The sequence below is a fragment of the Oratosquilla oratoria genome, chromosome 3 (assembly GCF_046742065.1).
Source record: "Oratosquilla oratoria isolate Oo_2021 chromosome 3, ASM4674206v1, whole genome shotgun sequence".
Classification (NCBI taxonomy): domain Eukaryota; kingdom Metazoa; phylum Arthropoda; class Malacostraca; order Stomatopoda; family Squillidae; genus Oratosquilla; species Oratosquilla oratoria.
The window spans coordinates 42,686,778-42,710,461 of NC_134779.1; the positions used below are offsets into that span (position 1 = coordinate 42,686,778).

Here is a 23,684-nt window from a genome sequence, read left to right on the forward strand (position 1 = left end):
GTCACCAGCCAACGCGACAACTTTTTTTTCTTATGTGCCCAAATGTGAATATGGCAACCTTTGTATATATGTATAAAAATAGTTATTCTAGCAACCCCCCTGAAGCCTCTTCAGAGGTTGCATGTTTGTATAAACCAGAGGGGGCTGGAATATTAAAGACAACTCTCCTCATTTCTCTCACCAGTACCCTAATGTAACGCAACTACAAATCTACACTATCTTTACCAACATTATCGCACCACTCTTGTGCATTCTTATATTCCTTATCTTGATTTACTCACTCAAGGGTACCAGGTATTTATCTCTATACCAGTCTTTTTTTCACCTTATAAAGGAGGTAGCCAGCTAGGGCATGCCCCCTCCCCCACACATCCAACTTCCTTCATGCATTTGTTTCCTTTTTATCTTAGCTTCTCCTAAATGAGAGGTCATCCTTGTCTCCTGCCCACTCCCCCAAGACAGAAACAATGCAGCAAGACACAGTACATCCACAGCAGGAGACCACTTTATTTATACTTACATATACCAAGGGCTTTTTCCCCTTACAAGGGAGGTAGCCGAAGTCAAATGCATAAATTCACTCCCACCCATTTCACCCCCACATACTCCACTACCATTCACCATCCCTCTTTTCTTGGCTCCTCCTGGGTGACAGGTCATCCCTGCATCTCGCCCACTGTCCTGGGTCAGAAGCAATGCAGCAAGACACAGCATGTCCATAGTAAGGCCGCTTCATTCAATCAGTGACCCCTCCTCTCCGTCACCTCATGCAGAAAAAGAAAAAAGAGAAATCCCTTCAGGCTGTGTAAAATATTTTTCACACATACTCCATCACCACTCCACCCACTCCCTTCCATGCATCACAGCATCAGCCATACATAAACATTCTCCACTCACCCCTATCTTGTCTTCTCCCTTCCTTCCTCAATAGACATTCCCATCTTTCTCAACGCCCCTTTTACCCCATCCATCCTTCTCATCCTTGGTCATCCCCTCACATTCACTCCTCCATCTACCTCTGCCTTCCATACCTCTTTTACTAATCTTTCTTCACCCATTCTTTCCATGTGCCCAAACCATCCCAATACTCTTTCAACAACCCTATCTTCCAACTCATTTTCCACCCCAGCTCTCTTCACCACCTCATTTCTCTATCCGACCTAGTAACCCCTACCATACTTCTCAGGCATTTCATCTCAAACACATTTAAACTCTTCCTTTCTTATGTTCCATATTTCTGCCCTATACAGTGCTGTCAGCACAACCACTCCTTCATACAGTCTCCTCTTAGCATCCATTTCCAAATGTCTATTTCTCATTATATTTTTTAATCCCCCAAGGCATTTACTTGCTTCTCTTAATCTACAGTCTAACTCCATCTCTGCTCCTCCTTTTCATGCCACATTTGCACCCAAGTATCTAAAACTATCCATTTCCTCCAGTCTTTGCCCCTTAATACTCACTTCCAGTTTGCTGCTATCCTCTCTCCTTGTACATCTCACTTTACTTTTACCCACATTTATCTTAAACTTCCTTCTTTCACACACCTTCCCAAGCTTCGTCACTAACTTCCTTAATCCCTCCTCCAATCCTGCTACAAGCAGTGTTGTCAGCAAACAACTGGTTTATCTCCCATTTTCTTTACCTATATCCAATCTCCAGCCCATTACCCTTGCATTTACTTCTCGCACCACCCAACTTCATTTATAGTTCAGTTAATAGTTTATTTTCTTATGGAGAGATGATAGAGGCATTGGTGTTTTGTTGTCCATTCACTCCCATTTCTTGCACTCTCTTCCCTGTTCAACAGACATACCACCTGCATCCAGAGATACCTACATCCCATCCATCCATCTTGTCCTCATACCATCTGCATCCAGAAATCCCTACACCCCATCCATCCATCTTGTTCTTGATCTTCCTCTTAATCTTGCTCCATTTACTTCTGCTTTTCATATTTTCACTGCTAGTCTTTCCTCATTCATTCTTTCCATATACACAGACCACCTCATTAGTCCAACAGATTTCTTCCAACACCCATTCTTTGTCACCTTATTTCTCACCATCCATTCTTGAAATAGGTATCATATATCTGAAACACATCCCAAAAACATTTCAAGCCTGTTACATACTGCAACTTTTGTATTTATTTCCAAATACTTGTTTTTCATTATAATTTTCCTTCCACCCAGACATTAGCTCATCTCCACGTCCACCGTTTCCTCAAGCCTCTCACCATTCACACACTCCTTCAATATGTCACCATCATTCCTTCCATATCTCATCACTTTTTTTTAACCCTATTTACTCGAGTTTCTCCTTTCATGGTCCCTTCCAAACTGTCACCAACTGTTTCATTTTCTCAGAATAAGCCACAAGTGCAGTGTCATCATCTAAACCTCTAATGAGCACTCCTGCATTTACTTGCCTTACCATTCTATCCATATATGCAATGAATGGTGATATCACAACCCTAAAGCAGCACTACATTTTCATACTCTTTACTCATCATTCTTGGCCCTAAGACATGCGTTACTGATGTAAAAACTTTTGACCATCTTCAAAACACTTTTCCCTGTTCCATATATATGTAACATACTCCATGTTTCTGTCAGTCCTGTTATATATTTTCTTCAAGTCCATGAATAGCCTCAAAAACCATCCTTATCTGTTGCCAAATACTTTTTTCTGACAACTGGATGGTACTTAATCTCTTGTTCTGGCAAGTGCCATGTTATTCTGCTGAACTTTACATTATCCCTTCAGTAGCAAAAGACAAGGATAAAAATCAAACACACCATTAATGACATTGTTATATAATAAAAAGTTACCACTGTTTGGTAGTAAGCCTATGACTCCACAATAACATATCAAATAGATTCTACGCCTTGTTTTAAGTCCACCAAAAAAATGCAAACTTAATGATTAACCCTTTCAGTTTCAGTTCCATTCCATCAGCCAAATAACACCACCAAACTGAAAGGGTCAGTTAAAATGGCTTCAACGCCTTCATTCTTGTGACCACCTTTTAGCTGAACATATTAAGCCTGAACAAGATATCACATAACTGGATTGAAGGAATTAATTCAAAAGAATACCAAGACCTGGTGTTACTTGACCCCATCAGCACAAGTCTTGCCCACAGCTGAATAGCAATAATTGCTGCCTCAAGATTCACTGACTGTTGTGAATCTAGAGTCTTACAGTAGCTGGCAACAGTATTTGGGCCCTCCCATAGATTTCTTGGAAGACACTTTGAACTGCTGTTTGTGTTCTACAAGTATGTATCAGTTTCTATGTCACTGACTCATGAAAGCTGGAGAGCAGTTCCCAGTTATCAGCTGTCCAAATGTGAAAATGTGAAGGAAATACAGCTGAAGTTGTTAGATAGAGAAACCTTGGGACCCGGTCCAGGGACCAAGTGTCAGCCCTTTGAGTCTGCACCTCCAGATGAAGAAGAGGGCGTTGGTAAGTTTTGAAGACGGGCAGCAAGACCACAACTTGCAGGTATTCATCACTGGTCAATAACAATAACAAGAAAACAATCTGCACCAGGTCTCACTGTGCTTAAGGGGTCAATTTATACAGTGTTAGTCACTGGAAAAAAAAATGTTGCAACTTGAACACAAAAATATGAACAACTTGAATTAGATAGTATATCTTATGGAAGACAAGGCATCACGATTTTTTTTTTTTTTTTTTTAAATAGCCAAGAGTGCATGACAAGGGTCTATAATAAAGTATAAGGCACAGATATTTAAAATATTTCCTCATCTTTATAAAGAAGTACTCATGTATGCATATTCATAACTGTTGTACAATGTTTTCATACATCCAAATACAATTTTTACAGAAATGTGCACACATACCCACATGCACAGGCACAAGCACACAGACAGACTCCGCCAGTTGCTTTTCCCCCTAGCATGGGTTAGCCTTTACCATTTCCACAACTGTGAGGATAGTGCTCATGGATCAAAAGGCCAGAGCCAATCTTCTGACTGTATCAATAGTCTTTGGCAGAGAATGCAATGGTTTTACTTTTGGACAAGTGTTGGATCTGATCCCACAACCAGCCCATTCGCAATATGTAACAAAAATCCCTTTGGGCAGTTGCGACATATAATCTCCCCCATTCCTGTACATTAAAATTAGGTAAATACTTAAAAACACCACTTGAGCACTTAACCACTGCACTATCAATACAGGCATACATGCACGTTAAAATTTATACAAGCGTACTAATACATTTACACTGTACAAAAACATGTACTTACAAACATTAACACAAATACCATATTCCATTGCACCATCTGCTTAATACAGTAAGTACTTGGCCCTGAATGATTCAATGTTAGCAGTTTCTCTCATTATTAGTCTGTAAATACATTTATTCATTAAAAGTACAATAAGAAGGAAATTTTGTCATACAAGTCTGGATACACCCTTTCAAGTCTTCTTTATCATGTAAACATTAGCTTGTAACCAGCCAATCCTGCACAAATATGTCTAAAAGTTTATGTAACACTATTCACACATACACAAGTTTATGATTATCGAAATGTAGTGACTATTATTATGATTCAATAGAAAATGAAAACAAAAGCCCCATCAGTGAGGGCATATGCTCCTATTCTTCCATGATTCTCATATGGCTTCCATAACCCACATGCTTTCCACCGTTCTGTACTTCCTACGTCTTTCATAAAACCTTGGTTTCCATGACTTTGGTATTTTCTGTTATCCCACGATTCCAGTAATTCCATGATCATAAGATTTTCATATCTTCCATGATTCTATTTCCACTATGCTGCCATGTATTCACAGATTCAATATTCTTTAATTGCAGGTTTCCACGAATGCTGTCTGGCTTCTCATCTTGCACCGAAGAGACTGGAAAGAAAATGTCATTATTTATGTTATAAAGAATTTCTTGCATCTAGCAGTCGGAAGAGGGGAATGATGAACCAAATCCAAGCTTCTTGAATATATTTACAAAAGTGGAACTTCAAGTTTCTTAGACACATTCAAGGATCACTGAGGTCCTACCACATCTGAAGTATGTGAATCTGCTGTATCACTGTAAATAACATTACTTCTTAAAAAGAAAGAAAAAAGAAAAAAAGAAAGAAAAAACATTATATCATAGACATGGGATTAATAATTATTAGTCCTAGTGATTTTTATACACTCTGCACTATTGTGAGTACAAACATCCTTTCCCTTGAAGAGGGGCTGCCTTGAAGAGAGGCTGCCAACTTAACCATCACCAGTGGGCTCATGTAGCCACAAAAACCGAAAGACACAAGGAGAGCATCCCTTATAGAATAAAAATAATAATAATAATAATAACTTGTTAGAGTAACCTCTCCTCCTCCTCCTCTTCCTCCTCTTATTAACCAATTTTTTTAAGCAACAGAAAGCAAAAATCTCTCTCAAGAGAAGCAGAACCACACTAGCACACTTGCACTCAGAACAGCATACAGCATTAAAACAGTATCAATACAGAATAAGCCTGGTCACAAAATCAAGCTGTCCTAGATACAACCACCACACAGAACACCACATTCTGTAATGCCCCACACTAAATATCCCAAGGCAACAACATAGTATTTATCCCCTGAGTGACTTATTGGCCCACCTGGTGGCCACTGCTGGTTACCCAACAGCCGTAGGGGTCCTGCAAGACAAGACCTGGGGCAACAGATTGATTCACTGTTACAACAGACACTAAATGTCCTGGATACAGCCACTATACAAAAAATGTGGGAGTACATTAAACTAGTCTTACACTCGATCCTGACAGATCTACAAAATTTCCTCACTTAGTGACTTATGAGATGAACCAGTGGCCATGACTGATTTCCAGGGGGATCCAGGTCTCCAGTAAGAGAGACCTGGGGCAACAGATAGATTTAACTTCATCATAAAACAGTTTGGAATTTACTTTCTCTATTGTACTTCTTTCCCCCAGATAATTGCGCTGTACTGCCCTTACTCCAAACTTTCTATCTACTTGATACCAACTCTCATCAACAACTTCCCTATGAACTTTTGTCTTCAGTCACAATCCAGTCAAGTTCATATCCCTTAATTCCCTCCCCCATCCCAACATTTCAGCCATTACTTACTTTATGAAGTGAGTTGGCATGAAAGCTTTTCTTAGAGTTCTGGGATACAAGACTGTATGCCCACAATGACATCACATGCAGATTGCTGGCATCATAAAATTTCCATCTCTGCCTTCTTGACTTCTTGTCGCTCTAACCTACTAAACCACCAAGTTCCCCAGTATCATAACTCTTTATATATTGTTATATTTTCTGAAAAACTAATACCACTCCCTCTCATGCCCTAATTCCACCTGTGAGCATATCATGTTAAGAATCCATCATTTCCATCTCGTAAGTCTAACAAGAAAATAAATTTTCTGTCTCCGTGAACACATACAATTTTATGCTTTTTCCCAAGTTAAGACATTGTTATGCACATTTTCTTTCCTTATTTCCTACTTCCTAAATGAGAAAATATTAACATACATGTGCATTCTGTACCACTGTACAAATATACTGTATCTATATACCAAGGGCTTTTCCCCCCTTATAAGGGAAGTTGTCGAGTCAAAAGGCATATATCCACTCCCACCCATTTCTCTCCCACCTAACCTAACCTAACCTAACAAACCAAGCCTAACCTAACAAACCAAACCAAACCTAACCTAACAAACCTAACCTAAACTTTCCTCCCTCTCTCATCTTAGCTCCTCAAGGATGAAAGTTCATCCCTGCCTCTCACCTACTGCCCTAGGTCAGAAGCAATGCAGCAAGAGACATTACATCCACAGCAAGGCCACTTCACTTAATCAGCAACCCCACCTCACCATCACCTCATGCAAAAAATAGAGATGTATACATCCCTTAAGGCTGCATCAAAATATCATTCACACATATCCACTTCCTATTCTTCCCCCCGCCCCAGTGGCAGATCCAGGGGAAGGTTAAGGCCCCCCCAACCCCCAATTAGTTCTTTCATTACCTCATTGCAAGTCAAGAAACCTGCCTTGTGTACACCAGTAAGTAGCAAAACGCAGTGAAATAGTGGCAGAATTTTTTTCCAGCACTTAATAAAACCAGTGATAATAACTGGAAGGATATTCAAAACATTATTTAGGGTAAATCTTTAAAAATGTAAGATTAAGCATTACTTTTGCCCAATATTTTGAAAGAAACTAAATCAAGTAAGAACATGTACTTCAATTTATATTCAAAATCATCATATTCATCCTACAGAGTATATCTATTTAAAAGAGTCATCTATATTTACAAAATTCAGGTTTACCACCCACCCCAAGTGTCATCTATATTTACAAAATTCAGGTTATCCCACCCCCCCAATTTTTTATCTTAGATCCACCACTGATCCCCCCCCCTTCCCTTCTTTGCATCATAGTATCATCTATACACAGCCATTCTACTTACCCTTATCTCCCACCTTCTCCCTTTCTTGCTTAACAGATCCCTTCTTGCTCAAAACCCCTTTCACCCCATCCATCCATCTCATCCTCATCCACTCACCATACATAAAACACCTTACCCTACACAGCCCCATTCACTCCCAATCCAGAAAAATACACAATATCTCTTTGGAATCTCTTGTGGGACAATCCAGGTGGCCACTGCCATATACCTAAAACCCATGGGTCTCCTACAAGAGACGTCTGGGGTATCGGATTGCTTGACTGCTAAATAATATAGTGGGTAAGTGTCCTTGGTTCATGTTTGACCTTTTATATTTTCCCAGCTAGTTTCCAAATCTTCACACCAATTAATATTTATATTTACATCACCCAAGGATACATAAATATATACAGTACAAATACACAACATCAGTATTCACACTTTTAGATAACCTTTTGTAATCATTAGATTCACCATATATTTCATTAGTAATGAGGCATCACTTGATTTAATTTGCATGAAAAAAATCTTGTATACACAAGCCACCACCAAAAGCCCATTTTCCTCCACTTCCAACATATTTAGAACCAAATCTACACCACATTAAGTGTTACAGCTTCAGAAGCAGTCATTCTTATCAATTTTTCAATTTTTTTTAATCCAAAAATTCAACAAACTTACATATTTTTTAACTACTTCTTGTCCTTAGTGAGTTCTACAGGAACTTACAGTTGACATTAAATGTTACAGGGATATCTTCAGTCGTCCTAAGGAAACGAAATTTTGATCAAGAGGTGTGTTCACAAAGAATAGTGTGTGCTAGAAAACTCAAGAATGAGTTATATACAAATGTTCTAAATCTAATTTTTCTTAAGATGGTAATACACTCACTTGATTTCTTTACTTCGACATATTGGAGCCTGAAGGATGTGGGGTGTTGCCTCCATGACCCTAAGTAACAGGTCATCGATGTAATCCTCTAAGTCACGTGTATGTTTAGCGTGTTTCTCTACATTGGCCTGCAAGCCCACTATCATTTCTAACAAGTCCTGTAAGTTCAGAAACATGTGATATACTATTAAGTTAGCACAGAAAAATTGAATGAAGAATGCACAAGTACAATCAAAAGTATAGAGCCTAATATCTTCCAGTAAGGAATCAACGACTCTTTGCAGAAGAAATATTACTGAAGGGATTTCCAATAACTGCACTCCATCCCATTTGGTCACCTTCTACAGCATGTATAGGAGCATGTTGGCAGTATTTTTATCCCCCTATCACAGTACATACACCATTCTCCCATTTAAGGGGGATGACCTAATCAAGGCATAAATCCACCCTTCACCCATTCTACACGCATCCAACACCCATTAGTTGTTCCTTCCCTCTTCCACCACAATAACATAGGAAAATGAAGAGGCAAAGAATTACGAGTGGTAAAGTATATATTCAAAGGAGATCAAGTTAAAGGGGCAGTTCAGCATTCCTAAAAAAGTGGAGATTCGTCTCACACAAAATATATGCTGTGTAGCTCTGGTCTGCAAGGGTGTATAAAAATATGCAGTCAGTACCCCAGTGCAGAGAAAATGTATGCTATTTAACAACTAATGCATTTGATAATAATCATGAATAATGACTAACCTCTCTAGTTTTTCCAGAGAATTTATCATGAATTTCTTGTGGTAATCTAGACTGCCTCTGTGTTGGTGCAAGAGGCAATTTATCATTACCTCCTTCCACAACCCGGCCATCTTCCTCTCCTAAGCGTTCACGGCTTCCTGTAATTAAAAAGAAAAACCAGTAACAAATGCTTTCTACAAAGAATTCCCTCCTACAACAAGCTAGAACCATACTAGCATGATTTCATTCAGGCCATTATTCAGCTTTAAAACAATACCAACACAGAATGGGTCTGACCACAAAAGTAAATTACCCCAGATGTAATCACCACACAGATAATACCAAATGCCTCATTCTACACTGTCCTCCTTTAGCCTTACCCAAAGATTAATACAACATTTCTTCTTAGAGTGACTTTGGGCCAATCAGATGGTTGTTCCCAATTACTTGGGAGCTGTCTCCTACAAGAGAAACCTGGGGCAATAGTATATTTCAATCACTAACTGTGATCCACTTCAGCAGATGTGATTACAGAATGGAGAAAAGCATGGATTTATACAGAAGTAGTGAGGTAAGCAGGTAGGTACCCTCAACATTAACAGTGGACAAAATCCACCAATGTCCACGCAACGCCAGACACGTGACCTGGGGCAATGGATTAAGGAACATTTCTTCTTTGAGCAACTTGTGACCCAATTCAGTGGCTGTTGCTGGCTACTTGGAAACCAAAGGTCTCTTCCAAGAGATATCTGGGGCAAGATATTGATTGATCTCCACAAGAAATAAAAAAAATTCTACCTAGATGTACCTTAGTATGTCTAGGTAAAGAGGGCTATGCCTATATAGTAAAAGAGAACATTTCTTTGGTCTTAGGGTCTCGCCACCAAAGTGAGGACTGTTTATAGTACAGTGTGACTGGCTGCAACCAATTCACCCACTAACCCCACATGTCAAAATCTGCACCATGATGAATGTACAATATCACTGCCCACATTACGAACATAATACGATGATACAGGAACATCAAAGATGAAAGTCACAATGTGAGACAGCTTATAATCCCCATTTATATATACATACATACATATGATGTATGTATGCCATTTATATATACTGTTCACAAATAATGTAATCAAAGACAAGGAAGACTGTTATTCATGATGTCAACTGTACATTATATAATGATAACCACTTGCTTCTGAAAGCACAAATATTATGAAAGGTTATATTCAGGTAATACCTACCACCACCTCTGAAGAATTTTCCTTTGAAACCATCTTTCTTCCCACGTTTCTTCTTCTCCTTTGCTTCTTTTATGTCGTCCTCTTCTTCCTTTCCTCGCCCTTCCAATGTTAGAGCCTTGATCTCTGGAAACCTGGGTCATTAGGAAAAGTAAAAATTCAGTCTTTTTTCTATCATTTCCGATTCTGAATATATATATATATATATATATATATATATATATACATATATATATATATATATATATATATATATATATATATATATTTATTAGTAAAAGAGGTGTGGAAGGCAGAGGTGGAAGGCAGAGGTGGAAGGAGTGAACATGAGGGGGTGACCAAGGATGAGATGGATGGATGGGGTAAAAGGGGCACTGGGAAAGAGGGGAATGTCTGTTGAGGAAGGAAGAGAGAAAACAGAAGATAGGGATGAATGGAAATGGTTGTGTATGGATGATGCTGTGATGCATGGGAGTGGGTGGGGTATAGGTGGGAAGGAGTATGTGTGAATAATTTGATGCAGCCTGAAGGGATTTCTCCCCATCTTCTATTTTTCTGCATGAGGGAATGGGGAGGAGGGGTCGCCAATTAAATGAAGCAGCCTTGCTGTGGATGTGCTGTGTCTTGCTACACTGCTCCTAACCCAGATGCAGTAAGATGCAGGGATGACCTGTCATTCAGGAGGAGCCAAGATAAGAGGGAGGGAGGGGGTGAATGGTTTGGAATATGTTAGGATGTAATGGGTGGGAGTGGATTTTATCCCTTTGTTTAACATACATTTCAAAGGACCTTTTGCCCTTTATAAACCGGATGTTCACGTCAAAGCAACCCACCCCACACCCATCCAAACCCATTTATTGTCCCTTCCATCTTAGATCCTCATGTATTAGAGGTCATCCCTGTACCCTGCAACAACACTAAAGTCTAAAAAATGTATCAAGACACAGCACTTCCACTGCAGGGTCCAACAGCCAAAGTAAGTTTACCCTTACTGCATTATTACATGGCAACCCCATCTTATTAGGGCCCTCACACTGGGGAGTGCATATACCCTGGGGCGGCATATTTAGTTTTTCTTTTTTTTTTTGGGGGGGGCAATTCTAGTCTGGACATGCTGCCCACAAGGCTGACAAAATACATACATTCATACATACATATACCAAGGCTTTTCCCCCTTACAAGGGAGGTAGCCAAAAAGGAAAAGGCATAAAATCATTCCCACCCATTCCATCCTTGAATACTCCACACCCCTCCACCCTCCACTGTCTGGGGTATTGGCTGCATGTTATTGTGGCAAAGTGTCATGCAATTGATACTTTAGGGTCTATATGGGGCACCCCTACAGACCAGAGTCACACATCATTTTGGCTGTGATAGAGGAAAACTCTGTTCATAGAGAAATGATGACACTTTTATACTACGACTGTCCCTCCATTATGCTGTCCCCCAACCCCTTGTTACTGTCCTGTACAATTTCTCTGAATATTCATTTCCTTTTTCGCCTAGCTTCCCTGTGGTGGGGGAAAAGAATACTGCCACCAAGTAATTCCACTTGGATCATAAGAGGCGAGAAGAAAGGGACGGGGATTGGGATTAGGCATCCTTCTCCTTGTAGCCCCACAGGGGACATTTATAAAAGAAAAAGCTGACAAAATAACTAAAAAAAAGTCAAAGGAGCCCTGAATATATTACCATAATATACAAATTTTTCATTAGAATCAACAAGATATGAAATATTTTTCCCTTTTCCTTTCTACAATAGGGAAATTGGGGGGGGCAGCAATTCTAGTCTGGATATGCTGCCCACAAGGCTGACAAAATAACTATAACAAAAAAAAAGTTAAAGGAGCCATAATATATGAATTTTGTGTTAGAATCAACAGAATATGAAATATTTTCCCTTTTCCTTTCTGCAATAGGAACATTAAATAATTTTTTTAAAATCTGTTTAATTATTTTGCAAGCCATGGGTTGGCGGAAATGGGAAGGGGTGATGGAGGCATCACTGAGAACTTTACTGCAGCACTTAGGTATATAAGGACTCTGCACCTTATCCACTTAAGAAATATAAGAAGCAGCCAAGAACATCTCTTCAGGCCATACCACTTCCTCATCCATTTACAGCAACTGTATTCTTTCTTATCTTTTGCACTTTCATACTCCTACAAAGATGTGGAAAAGGCAACAAAGAAATTAAAAAAATCCCACACAGAAGGCCCTGATAAGATCTCAACCATCCATCTAAAACATCTCAGTCAATACAATAAAGATTTTCAACTTATATTTTCAACAACTCCTGGTTGTACAACAAAACTCCAACAATTTGGAACAAGAGCCCACATAATACCCATATAAAAACCAAACAAACCACCAGAAAACCCAAAATCTACAGACCAACCTCCTTACTATCCTCTATCCACCACAGCTGATGGAAAGACCAATTGCAGAAAGAAACACAATTTACCCACCTCCCCAAACTAACATGGATTCATTGAGGGCCACTCCACCAGCACACTTCTCACAAACATCATGCAACAAGTACATACATACATACATATACCAAGGCTTTTTCCCCCTTACAAGGGAGGTAGCCAAAAAGGAAAAGGCATAAAATCATTCCCACCCTGTGGGGATTTAACATGAAAGCATCACCAGAAAGAACAGTCATTGAAGAAAGAAACAAGTAAGGCCTTTGATAAAGCTCCTTGACATATCCTATCAAAAAATATCACAAAGATGTATCCACAACAATGACAAATGTCTGACAAACTTTTTAGCTGGTATTGTGTAGAGTAACCCAAAACAATCAAATTTCTGGGAATAAAAGAGTGTACAATAGAATTTAATGAACCATGCACCCGAAGTTGAACCAAGGGCATGGTTCATTAAATTCCATGCTACAAAGACCTCTCCCGTCCTAGCCTCCCGATAGGAGGGAGTGTGTGACGTTAAACCATATTATCATCATCATCATCACCACAATGGAGTCCTACAAGGAGCAATACTCCCACCTGTGTTATTCAACCTCCTCCAATACTCCCACCTGTGTTATTCAACCTCCTCACAAGTGATATCCCAGTACTAGATCCAGAGCACAACACCAAAGTGCTCACCTATGCAAATGACCTGATGATTAACCAACAAAGCAACTACAAAATAGCTGCTAAAAACACACAAACTTACTTAAACAAACTAGAACAATGGTTTAGAAAAAATAATGGAGGCCTCTCCTCAGAATTCATCAGTAACATTACTCACTCCAGACAACTATGAATCAAAGAACCATCCAATAGTAAAACTGAATGGCCAAACCCTTCCAGCTACATGTACAGTGTTATCCACAAACAACAGCTGGCTCACATTCCATTCACATTCATAAACACACACATAAGGCCCTTTTCTTCTTTTAAGAGGGATGGCAGATTCAAACCACACACCCATATCACACACAAATAAAACCCATTTAAACTACCCCTCCCACTTCTGGGTTGAGGGGTTGTCTATATCCTGCCATACTCTTTGCTTCAAAGGCAATTTGAGGAGAGACAGCCCTTCTACAGCAAGATCCAATGGCCCGAGCTGGTTTACCTCCCACCATTCTTACATATGGCAATCCTCCTCCTTATCCACTCAAAACCTATAAAGCAGATGAGAACATCCCTATGGACTGTATTGTCCTTTTACCCATTCACAATCTACCTCCACTTGCTTATATCTTTTGCACTTTTTTCCTGCTCAAAAGATTTTCCATAAGCATCCAAAGTCCACTTCATCCCATCCATCCACCTCATTCTTGGTCTTCCTACTAATTTCTACAGTCTTTTTGCTAGTGTTTCCTCATTCATTCTAAATGAAGTCTAGAAACATGAAAGATTCTTATATTATGGATCCTTTTATTGTTTTCATGAGCTACACTTACGATACAATGATTCACATTTGTACCTTACCATCAGCAAGTTCAACTGCACCTTTGATCACAGAACCATACAAACAGACCTTTAATCAATAAATTTGTTCCCAGGACCCCTTTTTCATCCACTAAAGTAACCATTACATGAAAGTATCTTTATACTTAAAACTTAAAGTCGTACATTTTCTCTTTTGCATTATGAGGATACAAGGTATATATGGACAAAGTGTGATGGGGAAAAGGAAGACCCTCTTCCACAAGAGTTCCTTATTCTTACAAGAAAGAAATGTAACTAACTGAATTAAAATAAAACTATAGTAAAATATAGAATGCACTCACTCACAAAAATCATTAAAACGACTTATGAAAAAAAAAAAAAGGTCAAATCACTGCACCATGAGCATACCTACATCCATATCATTCTTGATCCAAATAAGAAACAAATTCTAAAATGCAATAACCAAAATACCAAGACACACTACTTACCTTGATGTTGGTGTAGACGGATCTGCAATATCCTGCGTGCTGCTTGCTTGAGACGTATTGAGCGAATTATTACGACTCTCCACTCTGTTTACATTCTCAGCACTACCTACAACTGTTTGCACAATGGAAGCATAAAAATATCAAGTCAGAGTCAATCTTATTTTCAATACAACTTTGAAATAATTGCATCCTGTGACATGCTAGCATACGCATAATTTTTCTGGTAACAGATAGTGCAAATGAATTATTGCAAATTAAAAGAAATATTGAACAATGACAAAAAATAAATAAAATTACAATAACTTAGAAATAAAATATCAAATTGTGCAAAACAAGCAGCAACATGTACACTTAGCTACGCAAAATCAACAGTAACACTAAACACAAAACTCTACTAGACACTAAAATTGAACAAAGGGCCATTTTCACAGTTGCTATGATTTGCTTGAACAATTATAGAGACTGGCTAATCTTTATAATGTAGTCGTAGCTACAAACTTCCTCATATAAAGTGCAGGACTATCGAGAATAAGAAAGTAAACAAATACAAGAATGACTGGAGTGTCCATCTTCCCAAACAGATTTCACAGCCATCCATATATTTACTTAGTACCTATGTATAATCCTCACTTCCTTTGAGAGTGGGTAGCTCTACTGGTGTAAAATTGGCTGTCCCATCTTATTATCATTCTAACAAACGAGCAACTGTAAAAACTGTACATCAGAAAGGCAATCAATTTGGGTTGACATAGTTGTGCTTTACTTACAAACGCGATGTGCAATCAAAGCCGCTGCATGTGTAAAGGTGGTAAGCTAATCAATCTAGGGCGGTGCAAACAACATTCTATTTCTGACAGCAATATTCAAGTTCTTGTTACAGAAGAATGTTTATCTTCTGTACCAGAACTTTAAATTCAAATTATGGTATGTACACTTGAAGGAAGAGACAGGGAGAGAGAATAAAAATTTGAAAGGTAGCCTGTGCCCCAGTTAGTCCAAGCTAAAGCTTTGGTTATGAGGGAAATGGTATGGAAAGCAAAATTGTTAGGTTCATCCACTGCAGACAAATTAGTAGTGCCAAGTCTCGCATCTTATCAGGGTTGCCAGGCTGAAAAATCTTCCTAAACAACATGGTTAGGTTTCCCAGAAATGCATCATTTCATTTTAATCTATTTTATATGTACGTGTGTATGTGTGCATGCATATTAAGAAAAAAATGTAACCTTTTTGTGGCTTAATGAATTCAATTCAACTGTTCCAACAAATCCACTTAGATAATTTTCATCCAGTAACAGCAATTTTGAACATAACATACAGACACAATAGGTATACTTGTGGTTATAGAAAACACTATCTATACACAAGTCTATACCATACTAACATACATTTCTTTGGTATTTTGTCTCACGTAAATAACTATACCCACAAGCACCTGGGTTGTGACTGTAAATGTTGTTTAAAAATGACTACAGCCTTGTTATTTAAGAGTCAAATGCACAGGCTTTGTGGTTGCCTAAATGATTTGCTTTAATTACTACTGGTGAAGGGCTCTGACCTTTACAATAATTACATAAATACCAAGATGGCAACCAAATATAATATTGGAATGGTCGCTTTAATACTGTAACAAAAGTTACATACATTTGGAACTATCGATTGCACACTATACAAAGACCCAGTGTTATACTTTGCCCCTGGCAACCCTGCATTATCTAACCGTGTACACACAGTAGCTACAACCACCACCCTGTGTGTCATGAACTCCATCTGGGCCTACTCTGTGCTTCAACATGGGCACCTGATACGTACAGGGACTTGGTCCCTTATTTTGCTGTGCCTTTGTGTTAGTCTCGTTCAAGGCATCAAGGGCACTGTTGGGGACTGGGGAGGTCAAGGGAAGAGTGGAGCAGGTCACCCACTTGCTGTCAGATAATGCAGTGGTATCAACAGTACTCCCCTCCAATTTGGTTTTCAAGTTTTGCTTATTATTTTTTGCTTTCTTAAAGTCCAACTCAGAAAGGTTTGTAGAACCAATTTCATCAAATGTAAAAACGGATTTACCCCTTTGACTCTTCCCATTCTCCTCCCCAATGTCCTCTTCTTTTTCCTCTGTCACCTTCGCCAGCTTTCCTGGAGCTGAGGGTTGAATTAACCAAAAATAAGCCTTGGAAGCAAAGTTTCACTATAAAGCATGTGAGTTGTGGTCCTTTACATTCCAATAAATATTAATCTCTTTCTCAAGATCTTTCCCAGCTACAAAATCGAGGTTCCATCACACTGAACACATTATGGTTTCTAATACTTTTGAATTCATGAGCCAAGAGGCAACTATGAATTATAATATTCTATTCACTGGATCACACAATTCTACCCCTTTTCTTGATTTTCGTTTGTGGGACTTCGTCAGGGATGTGTTATGTTGCCTTGGCTCTTCAATTTATACATGGATGGGGTGGTGTGAGAGATAAATGCAAGGGTAGTGGGTCGGGGATTGGATGGTTAAAGAAAATGAAGAAAAGAGGGAGATGAGCCAGTTGTTGTTTGCTGATGACACTGTGCTTGTAGCAGGATCAGAGGAGGGATTGAGGAAGTTAATGATAGAGTTTGGGAGGGTGTTGAAGATAAATGTTGAAGATAACTGTGGGCAAAAATAAGGTGATGAGATGTGCAAGGGGAGACTGGAAGTGAGTATTAAGGGAGAGAAACTGGAGGAAATGGATAGTTTTAGATACTTAGGTGCGAATGTGGAGGGAAAGGGAGTAGGTGGAAGTAGAATATAGATTGAGAGAAGCAAGTAAATGCCTTGGGGGATTAAAAAGTGTAATGAGAAACAGACATTTGGGAATGGATGCTAAGAGGAGACAGTATGAAGAAGTGGTTATGCCAACAGCACTGTATGGGGTAGAAACATGGAACATAAGAGAGGAGGAGTTTGAATGCGTTTGAGATGAGGTGCCTGAGAAATATGATAGGGGTTATTAAGCTGGATAGAGTGAGAAATGAGGAGGTGAGGAAGAGAACAGGGGTGGAAAAGGAGTTGGGAGATAGGGTTGATGAAAGAGTATTGGGATGGTTTAGACACATGGAAAGAATGAGTGAGGAATTTTAGTAAAAGAGGTATGGAAGGCAGAGGTGGAGGGAGTGAACATGAGGGGGCGACCAAGGATGAGATGGATGGATGGGTAAAAGGCGCATTGGAAAGAGAGGAATGTCGGTTGAGGAGGGATGGAAGGGGAGAGAAGATAAAGGTGAATGGAGAATGGTTGTGTATGGATGATGTTGTGATGCACGAGAGGGAGTGGATGGGGGATGGGTGGTGAGAGAGTATGTGTGAAAAATTAATTGACAGCCTAAAGGAATTTCTCCCTGTCTTCTCCATTTCTCCAGGAGGGGGACAGAGAGGGGGGTTAACCAATTTAATGAAGCGGCCTTACTGTGGATGTGCTGTGTCTTGCAACACTGCTTCTGACCCAGAGCAGTGGGCGAGATGCAGGGATGACCTGTCATCCTGGAGCCAAGATGGGAGGAAGGGGGGGTGGATGGGAGTGGAGTACATGGGGATGGACTGGGTGGGAGTGGTTTTTATGCCTTTGTTTTTTGGCTACCTCCCTTGTGAGGGGGAGAAAGCCTTTGGTATATGCATGTACATCTATCCCCACCTGAGGTTTTACATAATTCATATTAAAAAAGAATTAATAATTAAACACATAGATAAACGAATAAAATAGATATGTAAATGTATGTGATATGACCATTTATTACTACTTTTAGGATGAAGATATTTTTTTGTTATTTAAACTAAAACTCAATGTTTACACATCCAGTTCGGAATATACAAAAGTTTTAGCAAGCACTGTGTATCAAGATCCTATACAGTATGACCTCCCTTGACCAAATTAATCTGTATTAGACTGGTCTGTTTTCAGGGATCATTCTAGTTTTGCAGTTATCCTCCTCAAGCAAAATACTTGCTTCTATGTCATGGCTATTCCACTTCTATTTGACAGCTTTCTGGTTCTCTTTACTGGACTTTTCCAGATGACTCACTCTGTGCTAATAGAGTACCATTCACTCCCCCACCTTTGAAAAAAGAGGGGTGGTTTAATTTAAGTAAACACCCATCCAAAAACTTAACCTATTCATTATTCCTTCCATTTTAGCTATTCATGAACAAAGGGGTGAATGGAGAATGGTTGTATATGGATGATGTTGTGATGCATGAGGTGGAATGGGCGAGGGGATGGGGGGTGAGGTAGTATGTGTGAGCAAAATTTGACGCAGCCCGAAGGGATTTCTCCCCGTCTGCTCCTTTTATGCATGGGGGGACGGAGAGGGGGGGGGGGGTCGCCGATTTAATGAAGCGGCCTTGCTGTGTCTTGCGACACTGCTTCTGACCCAGGGCAGTAGACAAGGTGCAGGGATGACCCATCATCCAGGAGGTGCAAAGATAAGAGGGAGGGTGGAGGGGTGTGGAGTGTATTCAGGGATGGAATGGGTGGGAGTGATTTTGTGCCTTTTCCTTTTTGGCTACCTCCCTTGTAAGGGGGAAAAAGCCTTGGTATATGTATGTATGAACAAAGGGTCATCCCTATTTTCCTAAAAACATTTCATCCTATTCCATGCATCAACAACATATCCCTTATCTCTTTGTCAACCTTCCCCAAATCCATACAAGCTCTGAAGGTTTCCTTACCTTCTGCCAAAAACTTGCATATCTTACTATAAAAATGTCACCAATGCACACATTTCCCTTTTCTGGACCCACAATGCTTTTCCCCAATTACTCCCTCAGTTCTCCTCCTAATCCACACACCCCATACACCTTATCAGCTACACTTAACAGAATGATACCTCTAAAACTAGTACATACATATACCAAAGGCTTTTTCCCCCTACATGGGGGTAGCCAAAAAGAAAAAGGTATAGAAATTACTCCCACCCATTCCATTTCCTATATATTCCACTCCCCTCCCTCCCTCTTGTCTTGGCACCTCCTGGATGATGGGTCATCCCTGCATCCTGTCCACTGCCCTGGTATTTCATGCATATCCCTTTTCAACTGGAATATTTCCCTTCCTTAGGCACACATTAAACAATCTAATTAACCATGCCACTATAACTACTACCTTCATCAGACACCCCAAACAACAACCCAAGTGCCTTACAAGAGTTTCATCTCTTTCAATGCTACTTCAATCTCCTCTCTCCCTACATTCTCTTCTCCCATCAGTTTTTTTACTGACATCTCCCACAACCACGCCCAAACACTTCCTACCCTCCTATACAATCATATACCAAAGGCTTTTTCCCCCTTATAAGGGAGATAGTAAAAAAACAAAGGGATAAATTCCATTCCCACCCATTCCATCCCCACATACTCCACTCCCATTCACCCTCCTCCCTCCCTCTTATCTTGGCTCCTCCTGGATGACGGGTCATCCCTGCAATCCCTGAAATATCCTACCCCCCATTTTCCCCCTTACTGCCTCCACTTCCAATAGCACCCTTTACCATCTGTCTACCAAACTCTCCTCCCTTTACTCTTTAAACTTCCTTCCAAAACACCTTTTTATTCTTTTTAAAATTCCGTCAAACATCTACCCCACTTTACATCTACGCTCACCTTGCATTTTCCTCCCACACTTTTATATTCTGTCTCTCACAAATCTTCCTATCCTCATTTCTTTTCTGCCACCAATGGCTTTGCCCTTTTCTACCACCATTTGCTGCTTCTCCTGGTCCCTCCCATCCTACTTCAGTACTCCCTCCATGAAACGTACTTATTCTTCCTCTGCTTTTGTTTCCCTTTCAGCTTTCACTATATCACGCATCTCTCAATTTTACCTGGTAGTCTTTCTTTTTCCTTCTCATCTAACTTTCTCACATTCAGCATTTCTCTGCTCCTCTCCCTTTCTTTCAATTTCCATTTAATCTCCACTTTCAATTTCCTTTGTATCAGATCTGATCTGACAATCCACTGGCCTTTTTCATGAATGCATTAACAGTCCAGAACTCTTCCAATCTTCCTTTTGGGTGCCACTACATAATACATTAATACCTTCTTGACTACCTTCCTACCCATCACTTTGGTCCATGTATGCTCATCTCTTTTCTTAAACACTGTTCATTATCATCATTTCCTTCTCAAAACACATCTCTACAATCTCAGTTATAATTCCTTGCCCTCATCCTGTATCTTCCTACTACTCTATCAGCTCATCTTCTACCTCAATATTAAGATCTAATACTGCTAAAAGGATACAAGGAAAATGGTTGCCAGGTGGGTGTGGATTGGGTGGGGGTGGGGGTGTGCCTTGGCTGGTTGCCTCCCTTGTAAGGGGGAAGAGGCCTATTGGTATATTATATATTATATATATATATATATATATATATATATATATATATTATATATATATTATATATATATTATATATTATATATATATATATATAGATAGATAGATAGATAGAATACCACTACATTTCTCCAAAACTCTCTTACATTCCTTTAATGCAATCCAAAACTCTTCTTCATTTTTTTTTTCATTACCAGGGCCATATAAACTCAAAAAATCTAATTCTCCCATCCCAATTTCACGTTTGTCCAGGGAAAATTCAAGTTGGGAAGCATGGTGGGTAGGGTGCCAGGAGTGGAAGGAGGTGAGGGAGGGATAAAGTGGAACTGTTGGTAAGTGATGAAATAAGTTAAATGTGTGGTAAAGTGGACCAAAGTTTCTTCACTCCACACAACAATAAAAGCTCTTCACTGAGTGACTTATGGTCTGACCTGGTGGCCATGACTGCCTTCCTGAGGGCCACAGATTTCTTGTAAAAGAGATCAGGGGCAACAGATTGATTCATTTGCCATATTTCTGACCACATTTTTCTGGCTTACAAGCATCTCTCTCATGATGCCCATGTAATAAATACCCTAGACTATGAAATGTATACATATACATATGTAAGAACTGATAAAAAAAAAATATACAGCAGTTGTGATAAAGTAACATACAAGTGTTATGCATCAGTAAAGCAACCCCATATTTTTATGGGAAGTAAAGTGCATTTCTGACAAACAGAACTACTGTGCATGAAAATAAAATGTGACAAATGAAAGAAAAATATGCACTGGTGTCTGACAGTAAGTACAGTGCAACTAAACTTGGTAAACATAAGATAATAATATTAATATCAATAATTGTTGCTTGTTTCACTGACAAGAAATATGCAGCCCTACAGTAGCTAGCAGCTGTCCTCAGGCCCTCACAGATTTCTCTGGGGAAAGAAAGTTGGACTCTTGTTTGTGTTGTAATAGTGTCTCTATATCACCAGCAAATAGGAGGAGGGCAACAATCACTAGTTGTCAACTCTCTGTAGGAATTACAGTAGAAATTGACTGAAAGGTGTCTTGGACCCTGTCTAAAGACATTGTCAATATCTTGGACCAGCAGGTACCTGCGAGGGTGTTAACAGGTTTTGAAGCCAGGCAGCAGGGCGATTATTCTTTCTGAAATCAGTCTTAATAGTACCTGTCATTGATTTTCCATTTCTAAGAATCCTGCAGTATCTAAAAACTGGTAACAACCATTGGCTAGACTCATTCTTGAGCAATTCTTAAGATCAAGTCCTGGAACAGAATGTCAGTCCAATGGGCTGTACTCCCAGTGGAAGTGGAGATTGATTCTGGGATACTGGCATCCCTACCTCTCAGACAACAGTGGCACCAAGTACATGACAGATTCAAGGAGAATTTCCCAGAGATTTTCTGCTTTATGAATTATTTTCGTGTACTGAATCAGAGCCAGAATGATGTTACCCAGAAAAGGTGGTGTTCTTCAGAAATATAAAATAATTCCTTTCATGTTTTCTAGTTTTCAAAATGTTCCTTGTAAAAATTCCAGTTAAACTGGGTCATAATGTAAAAGACAATGCAAGTCAATACAAGTCTACAGAAACATAGACTTTCTTCCTGTTTTGTAAATGATTAATGGTGCAGAAAAATGTGTTCAGTGTGATGTTGCCTTCAGAAGTACAGTATCCCGCATTTTTGTATCACAGGTATCACTTTTACACTATCAATACATAAATGTGTATGCATGCTTCTTTGTTAGGTAACTATTGGCTATATTTTCTTGAACATCTCTTCCATTAAATTTTCAATCCATTCTAATAACTGATAAAAGACGTCTGAGCATATTCTTTTCTGCATACAACATTCACACATACATTTAGACATGTATACAATCAATCGTTGTCTTGAGTTTTGCAAAGTTGAAATGCCCCAGCCCCACAGTGGCTGGCAACGGTCCTTGGGACCTCACACATCTCTCTGGGAAGAAACTTTGGACTGTTGTCTGTATTGTATCATTGAGGGATTGTTAGCATATCACTGGCTGAAAGTGCCAGGACGAGAAGTACAGTTGCCAGATGTCAGCTCCCCATGTGTGGAAAAATGTAGTAAATACAGTTGAAATTAACCTCTTCAATGAGAGTCTATTCAGGTACAATGATGTATCACAATACACGTGTTATGAAATATAAAGTCACAGCTGTTACATTCGTTCTCTTTCACCCTGAATTTTTATAACTACAGAGTATGGGGGTCACTCAACTATAACTAGAAAATAAATAAAATCAGGACCATGATGCTGACATCCTTGTAAACCCACTCATGCCTCATGTCACCACGAGCATAGCTCCCCTCCCGTATATTACAACTAGGTAAATACAGGCATAATCATATTTTAAGGGTTAAGAAAGATCATGGGCCTAGCCTACACTAGCCTATGTACAGCCGAGTCTCAGCCCTTCAAAGATACATATTGATGGATTTTGAAAATAGGCAGCCTCACTGTCCATCTTGCAAGACTGCCACATGCAAGTACCCATCATTGGTCCCTACACACACACACACACACACACACATTATATATATATATATATATATATATATATATATATATATCATATA

At 39.4% G+C, this 23,684-nt stretch overlaps 1 protein-coding gene across 1 annotated transcript in view; it reads right to left on the bottom strand.

Annotated features, from left to right (window-relative positions):
• Positions 1 to 2,800: 2,800 nt before the first annotated feature.
• LOC143017828 (uncharacterized) overlaps positions 2,801 to 23,684 on the bottom strand; it is a 50,901-nt gene continuing 30,017 nt past the window's right edge. The window contains exons 9-15 of the mRNA XM_076172764.1: positions 16,776 to 16,850; positions 14,715 to 14,826; positions 10,322 to 10,452; positions 9,099 to 9,235; positions 8,349 to 8,506; positions 8,139 to 8,224; positions 2,801 to 4,893 (exon numbers count right to left, since the gene is read on the bottom strand). Of these exons, the coding sequence (XP_076028879.1) occupies positions 8,173 to 8,224; positions 8,349 to 8,506; positions 9,099 to 9,235; positions 10,322 to 10,452; positions 14,715 to 14,826; positions 16,776 to 16,850 (665 nt within the window). The 3' untranslated portion in view covers positions 2,801 to 4,893; positions 8,139 to 8,172. The remainder of the gene's footprint in view (positions 4,894 to 8,138; positions 8,225 to 8,348; positions 8,507 to 9,098; positions 9,236 to 10,321; positions 10,453 to 14,714; positions 14,827 to 16,775; positions 16,851 to 23,684) is intronic.